At 52.0% G+C, this 26,867-nt stretch overlaps 11 protein-coding genes across 11 annotated transcripts; 5 read left to right on the top strand and 6 right to left on the bottom strand.

Moving 5' to 3' along the window:
- Positions 1 to 256: 256 nt before the first annotated feature.
- On the top strand, positions 257 to 1,650 carry N7477_009196 (NADH kinase POS5; the record flags this gene model as incomplete). Its single annotated transcript, XM_056970857.1, has 3 exons — positions 257 to 377; positions 428 to 539; positions 594 to 1,650. The coding sequence occupies 3 exons, from the start codon at positions 257 to 259 to the stop codon at positions 1,648 to 1,650; spliced, it is 1,290 nt and encodes a 429-aa protein (XP_056817836.1).
- A 1,473-nt stretch (positions 1,651 to 3,123) lies between these two features.
- N7477_009195 (serine/threonine protein kinase CLA4) lies at positions 3,124 to 5,826 on the top strand (the record flags this gene model as incomplete). Its single annotated transcript, XM_056970856.1, has 5 exons — positions 3,124 to 3,140; positions 3,203 to 4,124; positions 4,184 to 5,212; positions 5,266 to 5,365; positions 5,414 to 5,826. 5 exons carry the CDS (start codon positions 3,124 to 3,126, stop codon positions 5,824 to 5,826), a joined length of 2,481 nt encoding a protein of 826 aa, XP_056817835.1.
- A 952-nt stretch (positions 5,827 to 6,778) lies between these two features.
- N7477_009194 (uncharacterized protein) lies at positions 6,779 to 7,320 on the bottom strand (the record flags this gene model as incomplete). Its single annotated transcript, XM_056970855.1, has 3 exons — positions 6,779 to 7,075; positions 7,156 to 7,236; positions 7,288 to 7,320. 3 exons carry the CDS (start codon positions 7,318 to 7,320, stop codon positions 6,779 to 6,781), a joined length of 411 nt encoding a protein of 136 aa, XP_056817834.1.
- Positions 7,321 to 8,372: 1,052 nt separating this feature from the next.
- Positions 8,373 to 10,261, top strand: N7477_009193 (MFS transporter; the record flags this gene model as incomplete). Its single annotated transcript, XM_056970854.1, has 2 exons — positions 8,373 to 9,228; positions 9,315 to 10,261. 2 exons carry the CDS (start codon positions 8,373 to 8,375, stop codon positions 10,259 to 10,261), a joined length of 1,803 nt encoding a protein of 600 aa, XP_056817833.1.
- A 713-nt stretch (positions 10,262 to 10,974) lies between these two features.
- On the bottom strand, positions 10,975 to 12,684 carry N7477_009192 (uncharacterized protein; the record flags this gene model as incomplete). Its single annotated transcript, XM_056970853.1, has 1 exon — positions 10,975 to 12,684. The coding sequence occupies one exon, from the start codon at positions 12,682 to 12,684 to the stop codon at positions 10,975 to 10,977; it is 1,710 nt and encodes a 569-aa protein (XP_056817832.1).
- A 37-nt stretch (positions 12,685 to 12,721) lies between these two features.
- On the bottom strand, positions 12,722 to 15,424 carry N7477_009191 (glycine--tRNA ligase; the record flags this gene model as incomplete). The annotated part of the gene is made up of 3 exons (XM_056970852.1): positions 12,722 to 12,871; positions 13,293 to 13,667; positions 13,721 to 15,424. The coding sequence occupies 3 exons, from the start codon at positions 15,422 to 15,424 to the stop codon at positions 12,722 to 12,724; spliced, it is 2,229 nt and encodes a 742-aa protein (XP_056817831.1).
- A 257-nt stretch (positions 15,425 to 15,681) lies between these two features.
- On the top strand, positions 15,682 to 16,971 carry N7477_009190 (rRNA-binding ribosome biosynthesis protein RPF1; the record flags this gene model as incomplete). The annotated part of the gene is made up of 1 exon (XM_056970851.1): positions 15,682 to 16,971. One exon carries the CDS (start codon positions 15,682 to 15,684, stop codon positions 16,969 to 16,971), a length of 1,290 nt encoding a protein of 429 aa, XP_056817830.1.
- A 1,375-nt stretch (positions 16,972 to 18,346) lies between these two features.
- N7477_009189 (class I SAM-dependent methyltransferase) lies at positions 18,347 to 19,490 on the bottom strand (the record flags this gene model as incomplete). Its single annotated transcript, XM_056970850.1, has 2 exons — positions 18,347 to 19,328; positions 19,384 to 19,490. The coding sequence occupies 2 exons, from the start codon at positions 19,488 to 19,490 to the stop codon at positions 18,347 to 18,349; spliced, it is 1,089 nt and encodes a 362-aa protein (XP_056817829.1).
- A 1,319-nt stretch (positions 19,491 to 20,809) lies between these two features.
- On the top strand, positions 20,810 to 21,217 carry N7477_009188 (uncharacterized protein; the record flags this gene model as incomplete). Its single annotated transcript, XM_056970849.1, has 1 exon — positions 20,810 to 21,217. The coding sequence occupies one exon, from the start codon at positions 20,810 to 20,812 to the stop codon at positions 21,215 to 21,217; it is 408 nt and encodes a 135-aa protein (XP_056817828.1).
- Positions 21,218 to 21,756: 539 nt separating this feature from the next.
- On the bottom strand, positions 21,757 to 22,846 carry N7477_009187 (amphiphysin-like protein RVS161; the record flags this gene model as incomplete). Its single annotated transcript, XM_056970848.1, has 6 exons — positions 21,757 to 22,210; positions 22,264 to 22,411; positions 22,475 to 22,548; positions 22,602 to 22,647; positions 22,705 to 22,755; positions 22,834 to 22,846. The coding sequence occupies 6 exons, from the start codon at positions 22,844 to 22,846 to the stop codon at positions 21,757 to 21,759; spliced, it is 786 nt and encodes a 261-aa protein (XP_056817827.1).
- A 1,286-nt stretch (positions 22,847 to 24,132) lies between these two features.
- Positions 24,133 to 25,833, bottom strand: N7477_009186 (serine/threonine protein kinase SAT4; the record flags this gene model as incomplete). Its single annotated transcript, XM_056970847.1, has 2 exons — positions 24,133 to 24,264; positions 24,313 to 25,833. The coding sequence occupies 2 exons, from the start codon at positions 25,831 to 25,833 to the stop codon at positions 24,133 to 24,135; spliced, it is 1,653 nt and encodes a 550-aa protein (XP_056817826.1).
- Positions 25,834 to 26,867: the final 1,034 nt, after the last annotated feature.

Genomic DNA, 26,867 nt, shown 5'->3' with positions numbered 1-26,867 from the left:
GGTAAGTTTCGAACGTGTGGGGGTAAAAGAAAGAATAAAAATAATAAGGAGACAGTGCAAGGGGACAAAGCAAAATGCAAAGCTGGGAAAGTCAAAGTTAATGATCTCGTGGACAGGTCTAAACCCAATAACGTCAGAGCTGTCGAGGCGGTGGGGCTAGAGTCGGCGGAGTTCGTCAAGTCTGGCCGAGCTCCATCTTCTTTAATCCCGATGGGCGGATTTGACAATTTATGACCGTCGTCTCGGTCAATCAAGCATGCTGTACATTATTCGCAGGTTCCCTGGTCCGTTCTTGCGCTGCTTTTCCTCATCTGCTCCGCGTCACGAGATCCGTGATGTCGCTGGGCTGGCTCAGCGGCTCATCCCCAAATACCAAGGTACAGTGCTTGTGCATGACGGCCAATTCGACGCTGACTTTCTGTTATAGAAACCCAGGGTGAGCTGTTATCATTACAATGGCCCGCGCCGCCTCGAAATGTTCTACTGGTGCGCAAGGACTGCGCCCCAGCAGTGACTAACTCGCTCATTGAATTCGCCAAGTATGGTCTCTACTAGAAGCTGGTGCTAGCGCATGACTGACTTCAGGCATCCAGTCACATCACATCCACGTACCCTTCTGTCGCCGTCGTACTCGAACCAAAAACTGCCGCGGAAGTCCACTCGGCTCTTTCATACCCTGTTTATACTGCATCCTTGGAGGACACGCCAACGGCATATCACGACAAGATTGACCTCACCGTCACGTTAGGTGGAGATGGCACAATTCTGCACGCAAGCTCGCTATTTGCGACATGCTCCAATGTGCCCCCTGTGCTGTCGTTCAGCATGGGTACCCTCGGCTTCCTGAGCGAATGGAAATTCTCCGAGTTTAAGCGGGCATTCCGAGAAGTCTACATGTCGGGGGCTGGAGCTGGAGACCGAACTTCCTTGTTGGAGACGACCAGTGTACCCGAGAATCAGGATACGCAAGATGCAAATGCACAGCTAGGGCCGACTGGATGGTCCTCTGTTCGGGGCAAGTCCATGGGCTCGACTCGCGGAGCTCCCATTTTGATGCGCAACCGACTCAAGGTTGGGCTATTCACAGGAGACGGCCGTGAGACGACTCCGATTCGGGGCAAAACCGACCATGGCGAGGGGGTATACGTGATGAACGAGTTGCTCATCCATCGCGGTAAAGAACCTCATCTGGCAGTCGTGGATATCTGGGTGGGCGGCCGCTTCCTGACCGAGGCCGTGGTCGACGGAATTATCATTTCCACCCCTACGGGAAGTACGGCCTACAGTCTCAGTAGTGGCGGCAGTATCGTGCATCCTTTGGTTCCATCGATCTTGTTAACTCCCATCTGTGCGCGCAGTCTCAGTTTCCGACCCCTCGTTCTACCCTCCAGCACACCCATCACGCTTCGACTGAGCGAGAAGAATCGCGGACGAGAATTGGAAGTGAGTCTCGATGGAGTCAATCTAGGTCAAGGTATGGCTGTCGGTATGGAGGTCCGAGTGTGGAATGAAGAGATGAGGCATGGACGGAACGAGTGGCAGGGTGGCGTGCCTAGCGTTATGCGGAGAAGTAGTGGCGAAGAAGCGCACGAAGGATGGGTCGGAGGTCTGAACGAGCTGCTGAAATTCAATCATCCGTTTGGCGAGTAATATAATAGCATAATGTACGATACCCTGGAGGATACGAGCAGATCAATTATGAATACATCTCCCTGCGGTGTGAGGCTGTCCCATTCTAACTGTCGCTCTTGTAAATAGGCTTGGGTTCAGGCTTAATGGGTGCTTTTAGATGCCAAGTGGTTGTTCAGTGACTACTCAGTGAGCGCTGGGATTCCAGGCTTCGCTTTTGTAGTGAGGCAAGAATGGAAATCAAAATTCCCACCCTGTGGCGCAACAGGCGGGAGCCCCTATGAAATAATAAAAAGACGGCTCAGCTTGAAGAACTCGGGTCTCTCGTCAATAGACGGGACGCCGACAGTCCTCGATGCAACCCCAGCAAATATAACCACGGCTGCTCCAAGGCAATGGCGCGAACGTTGGAGCTTGTGAGACCTCGGCATTATGAAGACAGCCCTTCAGTCCCGAGGAATTAGATGTAGACAATATGACGTGTAGCTACGTTGCCATAATTTGGGCTCGCTGTTGAAGGTGAAGGGATGGGTAGTTTGGAGAAGTGGATACCGAGATGTTGTTTGTCACGTCAATAGTGGAAGAACAATTTGCGCAACTGGACGAGAAAAATATAGGATAATTAGATGCACTTGGAATGGTCATTGGGTTTGAGTGAGGGCAAGTTTTGCAAATTTGTGAAACACGCCGGAGGGCATCAATTATTAATTTGGTACAGGCACCGATAAACATGTCGAGAATGTTAGAACGCAATCTGCCAAATCGAGGTCCGCTGGCAAAAAGGAAACCTTGAATATCAAGTCACGTGGTGAGCGCATTAAGTCACCCCAGAATACAATACTCACTAAGCCACTCTAGCCAGGGATGTGCTTAATTCAACCTAGGTACTTAGTGTGAGGGGCGGGCATCTAAAGGGAATGGAGAAGGGACAGCCAAAGACATTTCCCGGTCTGTATGGTACCTTGAAACTTACTTTGTGGTCGTAGGTCTACACCACGCGGGTCTTCCAGAATGGACCGTGGATCCAGACTCCGCGCTTTCCACCATGATTGGTAGAGTCGTGTTTTCTGTAGATTGAACCAGGTCGAGCCTTGAGACTAGCTCTATTTGGGCTCCCTTAGTTCACCTTCATCGTCGTGTCCGTGAGAATCTGGGTGGTGATAGTCTCCTGAAATCTTCCCCTTCTCTTCCGCCCCCCCTTTATCTTCCTTTCATCCCCCACCATCTCCAATTTTCGGCCCAACTCTTTGCTTTTCGGTTCGAGCAATCCTCGCCGTGCGAGGTCCGCTCTTTGATTTCCGTAAGTCCGTCGTTCTCAGAATCCCCCACTTAATCCCTTTCTTGACCGCCCCTGGGATCCCCCTCGGATTGACCTGGGCGCTCCCCTGAACGTGAGAGCTGACCCTGTTTTCTCTTCAGAGCCGCTAGCTTCGAGGGGCCTCAGGAGGTCTCGGCGCGCTTTCACTTCCTTCGCGTCCTGAAGTTTCTGGAAAGATGTCTCAGTACGGAAAGTGAGTGACGTTTTGGACACGGCGAGATCGCCCCGAGAACAATTTCCATTAACACTCCGCAGTACGGTGTACACGCCTGATCAGTTCATGGATACGCGGCCGGCTCCCCGCCCCCCTACGGATCGGCCCCAGTTGACCATTCCCACCAACAATCCCAATCTGGCCACTTCGTTCGGCCAAATGTCTCTACAATCGCCCAGTACCCCAGGCCCCGTCCCCGGCGGCAACCTCTCGCTGTTCCCCAACACTAGTTCTCCATCGTTGGCCCGGAGCCAGACTGGTGGACAGGGTGGAGTCGGTATCGTCAAAGAAGGACCCGTGCGCTGCAAGGAAGACAAGTTTTTGGCAACCTGGGGCCAGCGATATCTTATTCTGCGTGACTACAAAATCGAGTTCTTGAAGAGCGAAACGGGCAAGAGCGTCCTGTCCTTCCCGCTGTCAACCGTCACCAATGTGTCCCGCTCGGAAGATACCAAAATGGCTTTTGAGATTGTGCGCCTGGCCAATCCCAAGGACGCAGGCTCCAAGGCCGCCATGATCTCCCGTGACGTGGCGACCAAGTCGATTACCTGCGAAGTGAGAACCGATGACGAGATCTACGACTGGATCGATAAGATCTATGAGCGCTGCCCTGGCATGGGTGGTGTCAGCAACCCGACCAACTTCAGCCATCGGGTTCACGTTGGCTTCGATCCCCAGACGGGCGCTTTCGTGGGCTTGCCTCCAGAATGGGAGAAACTTCTGACCGCGTCCGCCATTACCAAGGAGGACTACAAGAAAAATCCTCAGGCGGTCATTGAAGTCTTGGAATTCTACTCCGATATCAAGATGCGGGAGCAGAACCCCCAGTATTACGCCGGCTTGGGTGGTGCGGCTAATGGACAAGCGAAGCCACTCGGCAGCAACACTGTGGGCAACTCCATTGCTCCTCCACGCCCTCCTCCGCCTGGGCCTACACAGCGTCTGGACAGCGCAGAGGGTTCTGTGCGCTCTGCCAACTCCTCCCCGGCCAGTCAAGCAATGATGCCACAGCTGCTGAAAAGATGCGCCAGTTGGAAGAGATGAAGCGAATGGCTGAACAGGAACGTCGCCGTGTTGAGGAAGAGCGCCGGAAGGACGACGAAGCATACAACGCGTCCTTGCCCAAGACCCGGCAACCCTTGGCCAAGCAAGAGATTGGTGGCTACGGGGGCTCAGATTCTACTTCGAACAGCCGTTACCAGCCAAGTCGTCCAGCACCGCAAGCCCCGGGATCTGGAGCGCGCAGCCAAAGTCAAGATCCTCGCCAGCTTACCGCGCAGCGTCCAGCTCCGGCTCCTCCTGCGCAAAGCCCCTATGGACAAAGTCAATCCCGAGTGCCCGGCTCTCAATCGCAGACCTCAGACTCGCCCAGTTCCGCGTATCCTCCCAACGACCCTCGTGCTCAGACTCCCCGTCAACCAAACAATGTATCCAAGACCCAACAGGCCCAAGGACCTCCTCCTACCCGCTTGCCCGCTCCTGTCCAGGCTGTGAAGCCTCTCAACATTGCCAACAAACAGAATGGAACCAAGCAGGGTGTTCCTGATGGTGTCCGTCAGGCTGAAGCTGCCTTAACCAAGAAGCCCGATCAGCCGCACAAGAAGGAGGTGCGCATGTCAGCGATGACTGAGAACGAAGTCATGGATCGCCTGCGGTCAGTCGTGTCCAAAGACAACCCGAACGAGTCCTACAGCAAGCAACGCAAGATTGGTCAGGGTGCCTCCGGATCAGTGTACGTGGCGCGTGTTAAGGAACAGGCAACATCGGGCGTTGCTCGTGAGCTTTACCGCCAATATGGCCCTCGCTGCCAAGTAGCCATCAAACAGATGGACTTGCGCAGCCAGCCTCGCAAGGAGTTGATTGTCAACGAGATCATCGTCATGAAGGACAGCCAGCACGCCAACATTGTCAACTTCCTCGACTCATTCTTGCAGGAGTCAAGCAATGAGCTCTGGGTTGTCATGGAGTTCATGGAGGGTGGTGCCTTGACCGATGTCATTGATAACAACCCGGTGATTTCAGAGAATCAGATTGCGACAATCTGCCACGAGGTTTGTAATCCTTCCTCTCAGCCATCACACACATACTCACCCAAAGTCTACAGACTTGCAAGGGGCTGGCCCACCTGCACAGCCAAAACATCATTCACCGTGATATCAAGAGTGACAACGTTTTGCTCGACCGTGTCGGCCACGTCAAGATCAGTAAGTCGGGATTTACTCGCTGCAAAAACAATCACTAACCAGCTCTAGCTGATTTCGGTTTCTGTGCCAAGCTCACCGAGTCGAAGAACAAGCGTGCCACTATGGTTGGCACTCCTTATTGGATGGCCCCCGAGGTGGTCAAGCAGAAAGAGTACGGACCCAAAGTCGACTGCTGGTCGCTGGGTATCATGGCCATTGAGATGATTGAATCCGAGCCGCCGTACCTGAATGAAGAGCCCCTGAAGGCACTGTACCTCATCGCGACAAATGGAACCCCGCGCCTGAAGAAACCCGAGAAGCTGAGCAAGGAACTCAAGGCCTTCCTGAGCGTATGTCTCTGCGTGGATGTCCGCAGCCGAGCCACCGCCGACGAACTCCTCGCCCACGAATTCCTCCAGATGGGCTGCAGTCTCGCTAGCCTCGCAGAATTACTGCGGTGGAAGAAGGCTAACGGCCAGTAATTTTCATCACCTTTCCATTACCCTCTTCACATTGAGAATTTGAGGAGCTTTGCTGCGCACATATGGGACCGATTTACGCGCCTCTGGTTAAAACAGTCCTGTCATTGTTTTTTTTTTTCCATTTCTTAACGAACCTGCATGGGCCTCCCCCCCCTCCCCCTGAACACGTTGCACTTGCTTTCTGTTTCTGTTTCTGTTTCTGTTTCTATTCCACATACAGAACCTGGGCGTGGGTTAATTCGGCGTTTTTGTTGCTCTATTTTCGCGTCCATGATAATCCCCTTTGCACAAAAGATCATCTCATACCTTCACCTTGACCTTTTTCCGATCCCAATGCCCCCATGACGTGATGATCCGGCTCTTTATCTATGTCGGTACCAAAAGCAAAGTTAGCTAAATTGAGCTTCTTATTCGAAATGCATTTGAATAGTACTGTAATGGCTATAACTTTGAACAGTAGATGTTTCATGAGAGACTGGTTTCCTTGTTCTGACAGCACACTGTTCTCAATTGCTTGATGATCAACATGATCGATCATCTCATGCCTGGATTGTCGAGTCTATTCGATCTCGACCTGTTCTCGAATTATGCTTAGATGGTAGCCTCACTACCGTCTACAAGAGTTCCTGAGAGTGCAATTCACTTGTGTCATTCTAGCCTTCCACTTCTCCTTACGTGACACGCCGAGCAGAATGTGATTTTGACCTAACGAAGTAATCGCCTTTGACATAACCTGCTCAACGGTGCTGTAACAAGAACATTCTCGTTATATCACTTCCAATTCGTATCCTACCATCAAGTCTCGTCGAATATTCACAATTTCATTATCAAATACAAAAGGTCCACCATTTTCCAGAACCTATAAATCGAACGCCGATCCTAATATAGGCAAGCCCTGAACCGTATATATTTTCCACTTTAAACACCCGACCACCATGAACTCAATCCGAACTTACTTCCATCCCTCGTCGTCACCCCGATGCGAGAAAAAACCATCACTCTCACCGGCATCCTTTTTGTGATTCACATCCGTCTGCTGAAGCAGCGGGCTTCGCTCAGGACTAGTACTCTTCCTATACAGATCCTCATTGGCATCCTTGTTCACATTACTAGCCGCCGGGATGGGCGCATAGGGATGCGAGATGCTATCTCGTTGAGGATGGGCTCGGCCGGTATTAATGGCGCCGTTGTCTGTTTCGCGATCAGCGGCCGAGAGGGCGAAGTCGCCTGAGTCGAAGTACGTTCGTTCCTTTTATTTTTGTGAAAAGGGCCAGGTTAGTATAGATTATCTTCTATAGATCGAGGGATACTTCCGGGATGGATGAATACCTTTGATTGTTGGCTTCGAAGGCCTACTCGTGGCAGTTTCCCGTACTTGCTGAAGTGACGTTCTTCGCTTTGCGACAATGGCTGATAGCGTTAGGATCTGGATTCTCTAATTCCAGGAGATGGGAAACGTACTTCGGGATCTGGTATCTTCTGAGTTGAGCTCATTCTGCCAATATGAAATGAATAATGGCTTTTACAAGTGTTTAATCAACCGAGGAAGCTTGCAGCTGGTGATGATTACTTAAGTCTAATTTGGCACATTGGTTCATGACGTTATCGTCTTGTGATTCGGGAGTTAGTCATCTCAGTAACTTTAAAGTATCAGCGTTGACCAGTTGAGGGAAGTCCGCTAGAATAGCTATGTTCAGATTCCACCTGTTCATCTTGCTCCTTTCTAGCGTGCAGGGGATTCTAGCATGTGTGAGCTGCTACATGCTCAGCTCGGAAGCATCCCTGCTGACGATTATTGCCAAAGCTGGTGCAATTGGATAAGTCAATTAGCTCCGAGTTAGATGGATCCCAGCACCTGGATAAGCGATGGACTCATCGTGGAGCTTACGAGAGCTATAGGTCTGACTTTCAGGGGCTATACATCGTTACTTACTCGTAAGATGACTCGACTGGACAGGCGGCTTTAACAGATATCAGGCTGACACGGTGATAAGAGCTCGGAGATATTTGAAGATCTGAGGCGGGGATAAGATCCTGTCGCCGATCGATGAATCATAACTCTTCCATGGAATTGGATATGTCAGCGAATAAGCCACTTTGGGCTCTGGCGCTCGTCCTGCAGAGATTTGGCCCCATAACAGAGATGGCGCATTCGCGTAATTGATCCATTTGTTGTTTTCTCATCAATCTCGGGTTCGGGTCAATTCCCACGGGCTTCTATGGCGTGCCCTACCGACGATCTCCATACTCTACAAGCTTTGACCATGGGAAGGAGATCCACTACCCATGATTTCTAAAGGTGATGAATAATAATCAAGTCCACCATTGACCGCATTGGAACTTTGTCGAAGTGTATCTTCGTCTCTGTGGCCCTGGTAGCGTTTCTGAGGCGAACTTGGCGCTATCTGATTTCTAATGATCGGGTTTTAGAGGTGTCGAATCTGCTTTTTATCACCGAAGTCCATATACTTTCGTAATTGCCTATATAGTCCCCCTACCCACATGAAATAGTAACCTCAGTGAATATTGAATTCCCCCTTCCCAGAATGCAAACCGTCATTCGAGATGCCCCGTTCGGGCAGTTGGTTCGGTATGTCACGAAGAACAAGTACTTCCAATATCCCGAAGAGAAGCCCGACTTCCAATTACCAGAGACCTGGATCGAGGTGATGCACCAGTCGGACCCGTTACGAATAGGCTCATCTCAAACGGTAAAGCCCGAAGCAGAAAGTCCTGGAATTGCAGAAAATCCCGACAGTCCTGGCGGCGACCACGACCATGGCGAAGCTCTTAGTCGAGTGTCGACCGAGCACTCTTTCTCCTGGACAAGGGAACGACTGGAAGAAGAGGAACGACATGAGATCGAAAAAGTCAAGTCGACGCCCATTGTCCCCAAACGCACTCGAGACGGCGTTATCCTGGTCGACTGGTACTATACCGATGACCCCGAGAATCCTCATAACTGGTCGAATACCAAGCGCGCTCTCATCGCAACAATTATCTGTCTGTACACTTTTGTCGTGTACACCACGTCCGCCATCTACACCTCCTCCACGATGGGAGTCATGAACGACTTCGGGGTCAGCACTCTCGCTGCTACGCTTGGTCTCTCACTATACGTCCTCGGATACGGTACTGGACCCTTGATTTTCTCTCCATTGAGCGAGATCCCCGTCATCGGCCGAAATCCAGTATACATTATCACGATGTTCCTGTTTGTGATTATCTCCATCCCAACCGCCTTTGTCGGCAACTTTGGCGGCCTTCTCGTACTTCGTTTCCTTCAGGGTTTCTTCGGTTCACCCTGTCTCGCCTCAGGTGGAGCCTCCATTGGCGACATGTACAGTCTCATGTCCCTTCCCTACGCCCTGATGGCCTGGGTTTCCGCCGCCTATTGTGGTCGTAAGTCATCCTCTCCAATCTCTCAATCTTCATCTCCACCTCCCATCTCCATTTCCATCCAAACATATAACTAACCATCCTCCTAGCTGCCCTCGGCCCCCTTCTAAGCGGCTTCGCAGTCCCCGTAAAGGGCTGGCGCTGGTCCCTCTTCATATCGATCTGGGCATCCTCCCCAGTCCTTATCCTCATGTTCCTCTTCCTACCAGAAACCAGCACGGCAACAATCCTCCTCCGCCGGGCCTCCCGCCTCCGCAAACTAAACTCCAATCCCAAATTCATGTCCCAGTCTGAAATCGACCAGCGCAACATGCGCTTCTCCGACGTGACCGTCGACGCACTTCTAAAACCCCTAGAAATCACCATCAAGGACCCGGCCGTACTCTTCGTGCAGATCTACACTGCTATCATCTACGGCATCTATTACTCCTTCTTCGAAGTCTTCCCCCTCGTCTACCCCGTCGATTACGGCATGAATCTCGGCGAGATCGGTCTAGTCTTCCTGTGCATTCTTGTCGCCTGTCTTCTCGGCATAGCCGTGTATTTCTCATACATCTATTTCTGGATGAATCCCCGCATTAGGAAATTCGGAATGCCCTTGCAAGAGGCTCGTCTCACTCCCGCGCTCGTGGCTGCCGTCGGCCCGACTATCGGTCTCTTCCTCTTTGCGTGGACGGCTAGGGCATCCATCCATTGGATTGTCCCGACGATTGGAATTACCATCTATGGTGCCACCGTGTTTATCATCATGCAGTGCTTGTTCGTGTATATCCCGCTCAGTTATCCGCAGTACGCGGCGAGTTTGTTCGCCGCGAATGATTTCTTTAGGAGTGCGCTCGCGTGTGGCAGTGTTCTGTTTGCGCATCCGTTGTTTGGGAATCTCGGGGTGGCGAGGGGAACAAGTTTACTTGGTGGCTTGAGTGTTATTGGGATTGTGGGCATTTGGTTGCTTTATTGGTTTGGGGCGAGGTTGAGGGCTTTGAGCAAGTTTGCCATTTCGGAATCCGCTGTGGAGGATGTTACTGTTGAAGAGTGAGTTTGTACGATGGTCTGTTTTGGAAGTTCCCCAAGGACCATGGTAAATGTATAATGATTATAGAGTTGATATTGAGTAATGAATAATATACTTAATCTGGAATGACTATCAATACAAGTCTGCTTCGCTTCTATACTTTTTTTGCACAGCTGCAAGGAATATAGATTGAGAGTAAGAGAAGGGGAGTATCGAAGAACTTGGTCAAGCACTTATGAATGAGGAAAAAGGCGAGTGGAAAGGGGAGCTGGCTCTGTCAGTTCTTGGTTTCAGGATCATAGGCCTTTAGCTTCATCGCCAGAATTTTGTTCATCATTGCGCCGGCCTAGAGTGTGTTCAGTCAGAAACTCCCAGAGCTACCTACTGTCGCGTTGGGAAGTGTCGGCCTTACAATTGACCTCACTACGAGTCGACGGGTCAGGAGGCGGGTGTGGAGCCGGGAGAGAAAGAGAAGAGGATGAAGAAAGTGAGCCAAGTGAGGAATTATTTATAAGAGAGAGAGAGAGAGAGCAGGAAGATGCCATTTGGATTTCCTATTTGGGAAGCATTCACTACGATTAGGTGAGGACATCTCTTCATCTTGACTCTACGTGACGAGTACTGCTCTTTTCTGTCTATTCTTTCTCTCACTTTGGGAGGGTTTACTATCATATCAATAACACATTGCTTGAATCGTCTATCATCGAATCTGTATAGCAAATTCATACATCACATTCTTACAACTCGTGAGCTACCCACTCCTTCAAATGCCCGCATGCCTCGCTAAACAGGACACCCTTCAGCACAGATTCACCCTCACTGACAGTCCAGCGGCCTGCAGCTTCAAGACGGCGTTTCCAGGATTCCTGATCGGCGGCATTCATCTCCTGCCAGGCGTGGAGACGGTGTTCTTCCGAGGCGTCGTGGGCCTCATGCAAGGCAGAGGTTTCAATGATCACACTCTCCTCTACGTTCATGCCGGGCTTGTTGCAACGTACAATCACGGACACAGAGTGCGGTGTGATGGTCTCGAGATCAGCGGGTGCGGCGCCGGCGCTGTGGACGCGGTCGAGGATGTCCTTTAGAGAGTGAAGTTCATCGGGAGTGACTTGAATGACAGTCTCAGTGGACTTGGGTGCAAATAGAGTATCGAAGTAAGAGCCCTTGCCATTTGGCGGTGCTTTGTAGTCGACGGCCCAATTCTCGCGCCATGTATTTGGAAGGTAGTTTGCAGCACCCAGGTATGGAGGAGTGGCACCGCGGATCTCGGCGAAGGAAAGCAGAGCAACGCAGATGACGAGGAAAGATACGAGCAAGGCGACGCTGAACAGAACACCTTCCCAGAACTCGGCGGGCCCAGGAAGGGTAAGCACGTAGCGTGCAGTACGGGAAGAAGGTGGGAAGGGCTGGAGAGGCAGTGTGTGCACGACAACAGTATTTCCCATGCTGACAGAGGCAAGCTTGACCTTTTGTGGGCCGACTTCCGGAGTGATGGGGTGGGCGGGAGCGACAAAGGTTGAGAAGCAGAGCTTCGTCATGGAGAAGGGGTGCACATCACGGAGGGTTGTGTAGGGCAGGAGCTTGCCGTAGCCCATCTTGGGCCCGTACTCGATTGTGAAGAGGGAGATGGAATGGTCACTACCGCTAACGGCGATGATGGTTTGTTGTTGGCCGACTTGATTTGTACCGAGTGGGCATACATCAAGGCCAAGACCGATCTTTACACCCCGAGGGAGCTTGCGCCGACGCAAGACCTTTGCCTCGCCACCCTGTTTTGTGGGAATTTGGAGAAGGACGAGTTCGCATCCCCCGCGATCAGGAGCATTCTGAAGCATCAAGATAGTCGTAGGCGACAAGAAACGCAGGGAACGGAACTTGGGACGGGCCGCGCGAGCACCGCTACTGGGCAAAGGAATGGTGAAGACATTGAATAGCTCGGGAGCAGCATTGGAGCGTGTGGTAGACAAGATGTCACCGGCCATCACATCCACTCCGTTCGTATAAGCCATGCGGAATCGACCTGAAGGTTCTTTGTTTTCATCCGTGTCGTACTCCAGACCCACGAAATCAATATCGTCCGCTTCCTCATTGGCACCGAGTTGGATACGGCCGATCACGTCCGACTCGCTGGGCGTTTCTGTTGCGCGGAAGACAACAATCTCTCCAGAAGGTGCGAGTCCAGTAGCGATGGCTCCGACTCTGGTATTTTGCGTGCTTTTCTCCGAAACATCAGCCTGCTTCCTCCAAGGCGACAATCTGAACACGCGTTGGTAGGTATCTCCCGACTGGCCAGTCTTCGAGCGAAAGAGCGATTCTTTCGACAATGGTGTAGCTTTCCCAGGGATCACTTCATCTTTCTGGTCATTCTTTGCGTCCTTGTCGGATTCTGGCGTGTCCGTCGCGGTGGCCTGAACCCTTTTCGGCGCTTCGAACCGGAACGCGCGCATGTGCTGATTGTTATTTTTCTTTTGCTCCCTAACAGAGCTATTGATACCAGCTCAGGACCACCAGCGAATGCGCTTCATCCGCATTTTGAGGCGCGACAGCGAGTGACGTGACCGAGTCCTCGTCGCGCGACAAGTTCATTTCCACAGCTTCTGTAATTTCATCTCGGCGTGAGGTATCGAGAAGCGACTAATACGCGATCAGTAAAGCTCGCGGAAACAAAGCTGCGCACTCACGATCTTGTTTCCCACTCCACTACGGCCCTCGCCGCCGCCGCCGCCTACCAACAGGCGGCCATTATCTCGTGGGTCAAAGTCGGCCGCGAAGAGCGGACACGAGAGAGTGATTTTGGCGGAGTGTACAGTGGGCGCCATGTTGACGATCAGAGCTCTGACGAAGGAGGAGTGGACAGATGGATGATGACGAGGTTGCCCCGGATTCTTGGCGCGGTTGGCCGAATCGGGACTGCCGTATTTTATTTTACTTAAATCTGATCCTGTTTGAAAGAATAGAAGAGATGGATGGAAATACTACATATGCGTAGGTCTGCGTGAAATGAAATGGTGTATATTTTTGTAAGATGCAATACCGTCTAATTGATCTACTCAACCTCCTGGCCAGTGAACTCTGGCAGGCGCTTGATGATATCCGCCCAGGTCTCGTCGCCGTCGGTGAGCGACTTAAGAGCAGCCATGATCTCGTCCTCACTGGCACGGACCTGCTTGGTCGAGTCACGGTCACGCAGGGTGATAGTGTTGTCCTTGACGGACTGGAAGTCAACGGTGATACCGAAGGGAGTACCCAGTTCGTCGTTACGGGCATAACGCTTTCCGATACTGGCGGAGGAGTCGTCCACACGACTGGAAATACCAAGCTTGCGCAGCTTGGAAGACAGAGTCTGGACCAGAGGCTTGAAGGCAGGGTTGGTAGAGAGGGGAACCAGGAGAACCTTTGTAGGAGCGACAGCCGGGGGGAAAGAAAGAACCTAAAGAATATGAATTTAGCAAAGAGTATAAGAATGAGACAAGACCAACTTACACCACGAGCCTCGTCACCATCACGAGACCAGTAGACGTGCTCAATCATGCTGTACAAAATACGGCCGATACCGAAGGACGGCTCAATGACGTTGGGAGTGTATTCGCGAACATTCTCAACACGAGTGCGCTTCTCAATGTTGATCAGCTCCTTGTCCAGCTCAACCTTACCGGAGCCAACACCCTCAACATCGATCTCGATCTTGCCGTTGTTGTTCAGGTCAAGGGAAAGCTTCTCGCGAAGCTCCTGGGAGAGAGCATCGATAGCAGTCTCGACGGTCTTGGCGTCCTTCTTGAAGCGGGGACCGAACTTCTTCTTCTCGAGGTCAATTTGCCACTCCTCAATGCGCAGAGGCTCAGCGCGAGTCTCGCGAACAACGAGAGGGGCACCGGTCTTGTTCTTGTGCACGGTCAAATCGTAAGCACTGCGGTCAGCGCAGCCGACACACTCAATCCAGCCGTAGCTGGTGTGCAGCTCCGCATCCCAGCAGTCCTGGGCGTAGTGAGCCATCTCGTTGGCCATGTGCTGACGGAACCGGAGCTTGGTGAAGTCAACACCAATCTTGATCAGGAAGAGCTGGATACGGGCGAGGAAGTAACCCAGAGTCTCGTTGTCGACGAGGCCAGTTTCAACAGCCTTGCCGATAGTCATCTTGGTGGTCTGGGTGCTACCGGATAGCTGGACGTTGCGGTCAAGCAGGGACATCTCAATGTCCTTGACCTCGGCGAAGCGAGGGTGCTTCTTGCCACCCTCAGGATCGACAAAGTGCTCAATTTCAGCCATGAGGAACTCACGGACACGCAGAAGACCGGCGCGAGGAGAAATCTCGTTACGGAAAGACTTGCCAATGGAGGCAGAGGCGAAGGGCATACCCTGCTGGTTGAACTCGAGCAGCTTTTGGAAGTTCAAGAATTGGCCTTGGGCAGTCTCGGGGCGAAGGTAGCCGGGCATGTTGCTGCTGGGACCAATGGAGGTTTGGAACATGAGGTTGAAAGCGACGGGGGGCTGCACGGCACCGCCGGTGGCGGGGTTGCGAATGTCATACTTGATGATGATCTTCTCAAGATCGGGGCCGTCGAAGTTGTCGATCTGGGCGAGGCACTCTTCATACTCCTTCACGAGCGCATCGTCAAGCTTGACAGCCTTAGTCTCGCCCTTGGACTTCTTCTTCTTCTTAGCCTCCTTCTCGGCGTCAACCTCAACCTTGTGTCCACGAGCTTCCTTGTCACCCTTCAAGCGGGATTCGAGCACCTCCTCAACCAAGTGATCGGCACGGAAGATCTCGCCAGTCTTGGGGTCTTTGCACATCCAATCGGCGAACTTGTCCACATGCCCGGAAGTCTTGAGAATTTCGTGGGGGGTGAGCATGCTGCAGTCGACCTCAAGCATATCCTCCTCGAGTACGAAGTGCTTGCGCCATGTGTCGGTCAGGTTGGCGATCAAAGCAGTACCGGGAGGGCCATAGTCATAAAGACCAGAGACACCACCGTAGATCTCGAAGGAGGGGGTGTAGAACATGCGGCGGCGGAGCATGGAGTCCAGCACGAGGCGGTCGACCTCCTGGCCGGTCTTAGTTTTGACGGTGGCCATCTTGGGATTGCGGTTCTGCTTCTGGAGCGCGGGCGAGCAGGTGAAAGTCCTAGCGAGAATCGATGGAGGGGGAAGAAAAGAGCGGGGGGAAATGCGCGGTAGCAATTGAGTCATCCACCCACACAGGCCCTCGGTGTCACCACGGGGCAATCGGCAAATAGGTGTCAATTCGAAAATGCTGAGAATGGACAACGCTGGTCCTTATGTCTCGTCCCTATAATTTTTCCCTATCTGCAACGGCGATCAATAATCAAAGATCGCGTGGTTGTCGGAGCGCCAGCCCGGATCAACAATTCTCCGTGATAATTTATTTCTTTGCGACAAGAAATGTCGAACGATCCAGTACAACACCACCCTCGACTACATTCACCATGGGAATGAAAGGTCGAAGCGGGCCGCCGCCTGATGCGGCCATGGATTTCAAGACTGGAAACAAGCAGCGACGCAAGTTGATGCACATCAAGCGCAAGAGAGCTAAAGATGCCGCGCGGCGAGATGAGCGCTACGGTTTCAAGAAGGAAGAGGCCAAGAACCCCAAATTGAGAGAGGAGCGTCTGCGTCGCAATGTTCCTCTGACTCTTGACCGCAAGCGTGTCTGGGATGAGGCTGATAGTGACGCCGAGGAAGACGGTCTGGGTTTGGCCGTGGATGTCGAGCGCATCAAGCGTGCCAAGAAGGAAGAAGAGGACGAATTGAACCGACCGCTGGACGAGGGTGAAGATGACAGCGAAGCTGAGGAGTCTGATGCCGAGTCCATCGACAGTATGATCGCCTCTAGCGATGGCGAAGACTCTGACGAGGACGAGGACGAGAAAGAAGACTCGAGCCGTGGACGGAAAAAGTCGTCGCTTCCCTCTGCCACCGAACGAGCCACTAGCCCTACGGCTTCAGCACGCAGTACAAATTTGAGTTTGGCTCCTGAAGCTCTCGCTGCCAAATTCCCTACTCTCTTCTCCGACGAGACTCCCCCGACCCCGAAAATCCTCATCACCACCTCGCTCAACTCGAACCTCCACGACGAAGCCGATATTTTGACTGGTCTGTTCCCTAACAGCGTGTACATTCGTCGCTCAGCACACCGCCATTCGCACAAGTTCTCCATCCGTGAGATTGCCAAGTTCGCTTCGAACCGCCAGTTCACCACTTTGGTCGTGCTGAATGAGGACCAGAAGAAGCCCTGCGGCCTGACAATGGTCCACCTCCCTGTTGGGCCAACCTTCCACTTCAGCATCAGCAACTGGATCGAGGGCAAGCGCCTTCCCGGTCATGGTCGCGCTACGGAACACTGGCCCGAGCTGATCCTGAATAACTTCCGCACACCCTTGGGTCTTCTGACAGCGCACCTGTTCCGCCGGCTCTTCCCCCCGCAGCCTGAGTTCGAAGGACGCCAGGTCGTGACACTTCACAATCAGCGCGATTACATCTTCGTCCGCCGCCACCGTTACGTCTTCCGCGAGAAACGCGAGACAGAGAAGCCAGTCGTGGGCGCCGACGGGAAGGAGATGAAGGGTGCAGAAGGCATTCGAACTGGTCTTCAGGAGCTGGGCCCTCGATTCACCCTGAAACTCCGTCGTGTGGATAAAGGTATCCAGCGGGCGAGTGGACAAGAGTGGGAATGGAAGGGAAAAACGGACAGAGTCCGTACGAAATTCCAGCTCTAATGGGTTTCTTTTTTTGCATGGGGTTTGGGGAGTATCCAAAAGCATCTGGTTTCATGTATTGTCCCGGGGCTATGCCCGGATTACCTAGGTATTATATCCATGTTGAATGAACATAGACTATATTCTGTGATTGCACTTGAATTCAATATGATAGATTCGTCACGGTTCCCTCAAAGATGTCGACAGTCTTGCCTGCGTTGGCAAAACTACTTGACACGTTTCAAAATCTAAGTTAAATATCATGGCAGCCGGTTCATCCACAACTGCCACTCACATAGTCAAGGTGTAGTTCACTTCAGGGGGAACAACCCAGTACATCCAAGGATAGTCTTGACAGAAGCGACGAGTACGGATAAGAGTAAACAACGTCCTCACTCTTGCGCTCCCCTAGGACTTAGATAGTTATCCCACCGGCGTTCTAGAAAAACAAAGGCTGACACGTACGACTTCGACCAAGTCGTCCGAGGCGCTTGCATGAACCGCGTGATACTCAATCTCCTACAGAATCAAGGCTCGCGTTTAAGAGACTCTACTACCTTCCTATCTACACAATCCTTTCTCAAGTGAGCTCTCGCCGTTTGCCAGCCTCTTTATGTCTCCTAGCTGCAAAACACGACTCCAATTCCGTCACATCCAAATCTCCTATTCAAGGCCTGGGTCACGAAATTTCTGAGCAGACTGTCCGATCGACAATAATGTAATTCTAGCCATACAAATCCCTCCATGTCCCTGATAGTAGACGGGACAAAAGAATCACGATCAGAAGGTATTATCTCAAACGAGAAGGTAAATAGATCTGGCTCTACCGCACTCCGCTACACTCCAGCATCACTCACATCTGTGAGATCTTGCCAGCGCAAACACGGAATTCAAGTCATGTTCCGCTTCTGGATAATAGGCTAGTAAACTCAGAATTCGACAATAGACACGCTGATCTTTATTTCTATGATTTTGCGCACAAGATAACATCGGTCTATGAACTCTTACGGCGAAAAGCTCTGGAAATGATAAATGAAAAAATGGGTATCATGAAAGCACCACGCAGGTGTGTCTATCTGCCGAAAAGAATCAGCGATGAGGACTGGAAGCAACAGAAGCCGGTAAAGGCAAGAAAATGATCTCTTCTTTGGGAAAGGATTGATCTGTAGGAAGTTGCTTCATCGGCAGTACCTGTTTTGGGAAGACCAGATCAAATGTAATGTAACATACGAGCAGCACACTTCTCAGTAACTGGTGATACCTTGTCACTTCGAATATCCCCATATTTACATCTTCTGATTCCGGTTTGATGAGATGATCTAAACAACATGCAAAAATAAACACCCTATACCAATGCCAATGCAATACACATAACAACACCCATCCATGCATCTCCCTACTTCCCTCCCAATCCATCCCCACTAAATACCTGAGCTCTCGCCATGGCTCTCGCCATAATCTCCTCCCTCCTTTGCGCAAAAGAAATCGGCTTCCTTCCCGTAACAATCTTGACTGTCGCCACAAGCCCCGTCGCAGAAACGCACTCCCGCCTAACCTTCTCACATAATTCCGTCGCCTCATCAAGCGACCAGCGCCCAGACTTCGTCAACGTACGCAGTGCATACGCCTCCAACCCCTCAAGCAGCGTAATCAGGCCCATCTTACCCAGAGTTTTCTCACGCACGTCTTCAGGCCACAATCCAATAGGAATAGATCGTTCCTGTACACGAACATCCACGAAACCCGCTTCTGAGAGCGCGTTCGTCGCGAGATGTTTCAAATCTCGCGGATACCCGCTCTCATCAGCCGCTGCACGAAGTGCTGCCGCATACGTGCGTAAGTGGGAAGTGTCCGAACTCGAGGGTAGAGAGATGGTATCGCCTGCTGGATCGACATCGGCGACTTCGATATATCCGCCTGGTTTGAGGTGGGCTAGGGCCTGCGTGTATATATGATGCCAATTATGGAAGGCGCCTGATAAGCCGCGGATGTGGATGAGGTCGAATGGTTCGTGGTATGTCCATTGGGATTGGGCGTCTGCGAGCTGGAAGTCGACGTTTGGAAGGGAGAGGTGGCCTAGGCCTGAGTCGAAGACACCTATGTCTGAGGCGATGATTTGGGCTGTTGGGTGCTTGGCGCTCATTTCTATGGCCCAGTCGCCTGGACCGGTGCCAATGTCTAGGATTCGGGGGCAAGGGGAAGTGAGTGGGGCAGTGGTGAGGTCGCCGTCGAGGAGAATGAGGTAGATTTGATGGACGATGTTGAGACGGGTGAGTTCTGTATCATCATTTGGCATGAAGTAGGAGTCGTCTGCATAATGACGGCCGTTCTCGAGTACTGGTTGGAGATTGTCTGTAGAGCAGGATCGGGTGGATTTTCTGGTTCCAGGTTAACAAACGTCTTGAGATCTATACTGGAAATGTGGGTACTTACATTGATGCGGCGTCGGCATCACTGTCTGAGTCGGGATCCAGGCTTGCTTCATACTTGGATGGTTCTTCTGAGGGACAGAGGTCCGGCTGGATGAATATGTCGTCCATGACATGACGGGTTTAAGACGGCTGACGAAAAAAGAAAGAAAACTGAATATAAACAGGACCAGCTGTATACATGTACTGACAGGGGCAAGGGCGACTAAAATTAGCCCCAAGTATATCCCCAACCTCTAACGGTCAACCGGAAGGTAACCCAGAAAGGGAGAAGCCAGAAACATCAAAGGGACCGGGGTCATGGAGCGAAGGTTTGACCAGTGGAACTGGAAAAGCTGGAGGCGTATCACAGAAAGAGAAAATCAAAATGAAAAATATCCGAAATTCAGGAAGTGATAGACGATATGTCACAAATCAGAACCCAGGGAGCCGGGTGAGAAACGGGGTGAAGAAAAAGAAAAGGAGGGCACCGGGTGCGGAGACCATAGAAGTCGACACGAATAGGATAGTCAGTAATAAAAGGGCCGGGCCTATGGACCTTCCACGGCAGAGGGGGGGGGATGTTCGACAGCTGAAGTGGACCAGGGGTCTGACCGGGCCAGTCGCGGCTCGAGTGGATTTGAAGTGGTGCGCGGGATGATCAGTGGGATTCTCGAAGTAAATTGACCAGATGATGTAGGGGTATGAAAGGGGCTTGTCCAGGTTCTATACGGATTCTTTGTTCATCACGATCAGTAAAGGGGAATGAAAGTATAAGGTGACGGAGTCGGATTCATGTATCGGACCCGACGGAGCAGGATGAGTTGTCAAGTACCAGCCGGGATCATCGCATATGTGTACTAGACCGGGACTATAATTAAGTGGGTTCGACTAGTTGCCGTTGAGGTAGTCGTGCTAGTGGTGCTGGCCGTACTGAACCCGAATAGTCAAATTAAATACTAGACAGGCAATAGCAGTGACGGAACACCATTATGGGTAACTACACAAGACAGTCTGACCAAAGCAAAGCTTAATATGTTACATATCATTGCACAGTGGGAATTCTAACTCGCTATGAATTGACAATAACTCGCCTAGCTCGCTATGACTTGACAATATCACAGCACCGGGTCCCTAACCCCTAAGTACAAACCCAGAAACCAAAACCAAAACCAAGCCCAGGACGAAACCCACATCTCCGGCTCCACGTCCGAGCGCAAACCCGACAGTTCGGTAACACTGGAGCCCAGTGTCTTGCCTAATACAGTAGCGATCTCCGGTCACGAGACGATCTCCCGTGCCTGATCCAAACTCACGGAAATTTCACGTCAGAGGCAGTGTTCCGACACTCCGGTACTCCGCGGGCCTGAGCAGGAGCGGGCACAGTGAAAACCAGACCCCGAACAAGGTCCGACTATCCGGCCTATGGTCCCCGGGTTCACGCCTCCAGCATGACAACCCCGCGCCGCGCCCTCTTCATCGCCTCAATCGGCAATCAAAAACCCTATCGCCGGACACGCCACAGCGCAGGCCACATTCTCCTCGATGCGCTGACGCCCCTGTTGCACACCCGTTTCGGCGGCTTGAATTCGTACTACACGACCTACGAGAGTAAATCATTCATGAACGTCTCGGGTCCGAAACTTGTCCGCGCTTTGAATGCCTGGTTAGCACAGACCGATAAATTGGTTGGACCTCCGCGTACCGGGTTCGAAGTACCCTCGCCAATCGGGGTCCCTGCGACGCTGGTGATATTACACGATGAGCTGGAAGCGCCGTTGGGCAAGGTGCGAGTTCGGAGGGGGGGACCTGAGGTTGCGAGTTTGAGGGGACACAGGGGGGTTGATCAGTTCTTTTGAGAGTTTGAGGGGGAAGGGTCTGTTCCTGTGAAGAAGGGGAGAGATTTGTCGATTTTGAGGGTTGGGGTGGGGATTGGGAGGCCGGACAGTAGGGAGAAGAACGCTGTGGCGGATTATGTGTTGAGTGAGATGGGGGGGCGCGGAGGTTGGCGCTGTGCAGAGGGCTGTGGAGCCGGTGTTGGATCTTTTAGAGGAGGAGTTTTATCGGGAGGATGGCAAGTGAAGGCTTGGTCTTTGCTAGGCCTCTTGGGTTGTGTTTGCACAATATAGTATTGGGATGCACTGGACTGGCATTGTGTATAGAGATAGAGACTGTTACGATATTTTGGGAACTAGCCCAGATGATACCCCCTGTGAATGCATTGCATATTGAACTCCTTTCGGTCTCCGAGAGAATACGGAAATTACCTATTGACCATGTACAAGACTGGGAAACAAAGAACAGGCGAAGCGAAGTAACTCGACTCCGAGGAGTAGAAAAAAAAAAGCAAGAAAAGAAAACCCGGCATTATGCTTTAAACGTATAACCAAAAGTCAACCTAAACCGTTCCAGCTATGCTGAGATCGCGGATCTCCTGTAGCACCTCCTCTACCCGGTTATCAAGATCACCGCGGGCGTACTGGTCTCTCGTCTCTGCATCGAGGTATTGCTGCACTTGGGCCATGCGTGAGTATGCCTCGGCACAGAAACGCAGCTGAATCTTGACAAGGGCCTCGAAGCTGGGATCGAGGTAAGGCACGCGGAGGTCAATAAGCTGGGGGAGTTCGGTGAATAGTTGCTCGTTCAATTGCTCGTAGGCTTGCTTGGCCATCTCGGCTTCGCGTTCCGTGCGGGGCAACTTTGTGGCGTCCTTGTCGGGCTTCTCGACGAGTCGCTTAACCTTGGCGCGCATGGAGTCGTAGTCCAGGAGTTTGTGGTTGCGTTTCTTAATGCACTCGTTGACGTCGGGGAAGTAAGCACAGAAGCGGGAGATGGGGTCGAGAACGGTTGCACTGTATCCCCAATTAGCAGACATCTCCCGAAAAGAACATACATTGGATCCTACCGGTAAGGTCCATCCAAAGCCTTGATCGTCTCAGCATCAAGATCCTCCACCGCCGTCTTGTAACTCCGGCTCACTCCATCCTTCGTGCCAGCATCACCATAGAAAGCATCAATTGTCTCTGCAATGCGCATCTGCGACGCAGTCATAGCTATTATCGTCAGCATACTCCAATCCATGCATAATCTCCCGCCTATCGCATATCAAAACTCACCACGCAGCGAATCCAAGTAACCCTTGGCCTCCTTCTGCAGTCGATTCGAAGCAGCCTCCATAGTCCGGTATCGTCTGCGCCCATGGTCAGTTCGGAACACCTCACACGCAAGAAAACAATATCATACCGCTCTTCAATCTCATAGTCCCGATCATTCGTGCGCTCGACATGACCTATTCACCTCATCAGTACATTTCCCACTGCGGGGTAACATTCCAGCTCCCACGCACCAGTCTTCATCATAACCTGCGTCGTAGCGCGGCCAACGTTCTTCTTGAACCCTGTTCCAAAAAAATCAGTACGCGTCCTTTCGGGGATCCCGATACCCCGCAGGGTCAAAGGTCTGGATTGAAGCCTACCTGCCCACGACATGGCTAGAGTCTGTTAGAATTGTGGTGTGGATGGAGTTGTGTTTCCGAGTCCGGGGTATGGAGGCAGCAAGGAAAGTGTAGACGGAGAGTCGTCTAGAATCACAGAGCACAAAGCGTCAGTAACAGAGTCAAGCTCCCAGGGCGACAGTCCCGCGGTGCAGGCCAAGGAAGTCTGCCTTACGGGTGTGGCGGTGCCCGGCTGAGTCAGCGCCGGATGCGGCTACGTCACTAGGGCTGAACAGTGCGTCGCACCTCGTTTTGACTCAACTTGTGTATTTTACACCAAGCCTGGGTTTCAGTGTTTTTTGAAATACGGTCGTTACAGTATTCAAGAAAACTATCAAAATTTGGTGCCTGTGCGCCGCCCCCCCCCTGTGGCGGTGTCTCTGCAGTAACAAACTCTACCCATGGCGTCGCCGAGACTGGAATGTAGGTGCCTAAAGACAGTTGGACGAAAAGCAGACTTGGCAAGGCTGAGAAGGAGACTAGTGGTTTTGATGGTTGATTTGTGTGATAAGGCGCGGAGTCCGCGGGCATAAGGTCATGATATTGCATTGCATCAGGGCTGGCAGGTCGGGTGTCGTGGGAAGGTCGGGAGTATGTGAATCCCAGCACAATTCGGAACAGGATCAAGCTTCCGGCTAGAGCGGGTCTGTATCGGATGCCGTCGGCTGGGCGATGTTCCGAGCCACCCATTCCAGACTGATGTCATGCTTCCATAGTTACAACTTACTCAGATGGAGGATTTGTTTTCCAGTCATTGAGACAGAGAGGGGAATAAAACATACAATAGAATCCTATGTACAGGAAAGGCACGGGTGAAATGTACGAAACCCGAAGACAAAAGTGGTCAGACATCCGAGCAGTGGACCAACTTCCTGCTCATCCCTCAACAGTAATACACCAGTAAAAACTCCAACTCAACGCCAGACCACCAGAAAAGAAAAAAAAGTCATGACTCTCCGTTGCATTGACGTGAAAAACATGACAGAAACCAAACAGAGCTAAGATGAACACGGGCTTGATAGGATATAACAATGCGCCGGGAATGAAAACAAAGCAAAGAAAAAAAAAGGAAAAAAAAAAAGCGGGGCCTCCTAAGGATCATATCAAGGACAAGAACCTCTTTGAACGGGTCTAAAGACAGAATAACCACCCCATGTGTAGAAGGGGGTAAGAAGTAACCAAGCCCCCAAGCCGACCTTTCCTAGTCGGTACCGTTTGCAACCCGACTTGACGATCCCGAGAAAAAAAAGACCGAGACAAAAAAGAATGACCCCTAGAACTTTAGAACCCTTCCTCGCCAGCCTTGCACAGCTTGATCTGGCGAACCCACTCAGACTTGAGGACTTGAGAGGCGTTGATGCGGCGGGAGGGGTTAGGGTCCAGGATGGAATAGATCACGTTGCGGCAGCGAGCCTTTGAATCATCAGTTGGAGTTTCAGTCACAAGCCTCATTCTGCTTACCCGATGCAGCGTCTCGATGGGCGCATATCCGTCCTCATGTTTGCGTCCTTCAAGGTATCGCTGATAGAACTCATCTTCGTCCTTGCGGGCGACCCGCCATAGATGTCTTCCCGTGCGCATGGCCATGTAGATCACACCGACGGCCCACAGATCGACAGCGCGGGGGTCGAACTCCTTTTCGGTGTACTCCTCAGGAGCAATGTAGGGTGCGGATCCACACAACCCGGCGGTCATATGGGCTTCCTTCTCCCAGGCCATTCGGAAGCACTCGCCGTTGCCGAAATCGGTGATTTTGAGTGCACCGTGGGTGGTCAACAGGAGATTCTCGGGCTTGAGATCACGGTGGGCAACACCCATCTCGTGCATGTACTCGACGCCGCGCATTAGCTGCTTGAAGAAACAATCTGCTTCGGCGACTTCCAGTTTACCGGCGGCGAGGACCAAAGTGTACAGGTCACCTCCGGCACAGTATTCCATGACTTCACAGTAATCGCCCTTTGCATCTTGCAACAGGTCGAGAGTGTGGATGACATTCGGGTGACGGAGAGAAGAAGAAATACAGAACTCGGAGGTCAAGCGTTTTTGATACTTTTTGGCAGTCTCCTGGGGACGACGGCGGAACTCTTTGACAGCATACAGCTGCTCACACTTGGAGTCTTGAGGATCGACCTTGTGCGAGATGCGGACGATACCGAACGCGCCCCGGCCGACGATCTCCTGACATTTGCCGTATTTGTCGACCAGGGATGCAGTGGCATTCGGACCGCCCTTTTTATCAGCGGCCAACTTGTCACGCTCGGTTTTGAACTGGTCGATCCAGGTCGACATGAGCGACAACTGCGTCTCGTCGACCTGATCATCTCCCTTCTTTCTCCCACCCCCCAGCATGTCTCGGAGGAGGTCGGTCAATTTTTCCTGTCGTCGTGCACTTCGGAGGTGATGAGAGTGATTGCCCAGCTCCTCGGGAAGGACCTCGAAGCGCTTATGCGGAGTGGCACCGTCTTTCTGGTCCTTGCCACCGGCAGTCTTCTTCTTGGCACCCTTTTCATTGGGCTCATCTTTGAGGGAAGGTTGTCGGGAGGGAGTTCGAGTCGAAGGGGGTCTGGAATTTCCACGAGACGAGGGTTTGGACGAGGGCTTCTCCTTTGCATTGAGATTCATAGCTGCCGGCTGAGACTTGCTCATTGCCGATTTGTCCTTTGGATGTTGATTTATACTCTCCATGCTGCTATCAGAGAGTGGTTCGCGTGGAGAGTCGGTGTCTCGAGTAGGCGTTTGTTTCCCAGTGCTGGAGAACATGCGCGAGAGACGGGTAGTCATTTTGGCCTTCTGAGCTTTCGGGGCCGGGGAAGCCGGGGAAGCTGGGGAGACGAGGGCGTCCCCGTTGTGCGGGAGCGCGGACAGAGTCATGCCCGCTAGGGCGCTTGTTACCGAAGGATCTCCATCCCGATCATGCGAATGTATTGATGTGGCGGCGGAGGAGACTGCGGACGGAACAGGTGAAGGAGAATGTGGAGTCATGTGCGGTAGCTTGACGGGGGGAAATTTGAGGAGAGAGGGGGGATCACGTCGACCCCGGAGAAAGAGGACGAGCGTCCGCACGGAAGCAGGGAGCTACCGAGTGCAACCGGGGCGATAAAATCTGAGGTTTGAGGTGAAGGTCACTCGAGAGGTAGTCGACGGAAAAAAAAGTGGTGTGGGCTTTTGTGGCCTGACTTTCGAGGCAACCAGCGAGCAAAAGTGACGACAGTCAAAGTGGTAATAAAATGAAATAGAAAAAAAACGCTTGGAAGCGCACGCCGAACGAGGCCAAAAGCGCCGGGAAGGACCCAGCGAAGGGGTATGTATCAAATTTATATGTGTAAAAGAAGAGGAAGGGAAAAAAAAGAAGAAGACTAAAGGTGGCAGACGAGAGGGATAAATTGGCGATGCTACACGGGCAGGGCAGAACCGGTTGAAATACTCGAATACCACGGGGAAACGCCTGAGCCGAGTTGTATGGGGAATCGGATTACCTTACACCACCTACGGGGTTTGATTAATAAGGCTTAGGCGGCGCAGAATCAGAGAGTCCACAGTGGAAAAATGTGGGACTACAGGCCTGTACATTGCGGTACGGTACCCGGTGCACGGTATCATACCGTCTTCGGTAGTATTTTCTCGTTCTCGTGAACGAACCAGTCGACTGTACCTAAAGAAGGCATTGTGCATCTTGCCTTACTTACCTACCTACATGATGAAAGGGCCCAGGACTGGACTAATTCTTTGATGTGGTGGCGCAGACACAATTGAGAGATTTTGTACACCCGTAGAATGATAGTACCGGGTCCTTGACGCTCCTTGGAACCGCTGGTTTCCGTCTTCGCGGGCTAACAGTGATTAAGCAATTCTCTGACCCCGGTCCGAGATTGCCAGGATAATCCCGATGACGTTCTCCCCAACACCGGACACGTACCTGATGCCGTATGGTCTGACGTCGAGGGTAGATTCGGAGGAGGGGAGGATCTATCCCACTCTTGTCACTGACTGACTTTCCATATTTTTACTTTCAATGC

The sequence above is a fragment of the Penicillium maclennaniae genome, assembly GCF_028827695.1.
Source record: "Penicillium maclennaniae strain IBT 15551 chromosome Unknown utg000008l:1.0-3552695.0:1.0-3555053.0, whole genome shotgun sequence".
NCBI classification, from domain to species: domain Eukaryota; kingdom Fungi; phylum Ascomycota; class Eurotiomycetes; order Eurotiales; family Aspergillaceae; genus Penicillium; species Penicillium maclennaniae.
The sequence above is the reverse complement of the archived record's forward strand: the minus strand, read 5'-3'. Positions and strand labels throughout refer to the sequence as shown.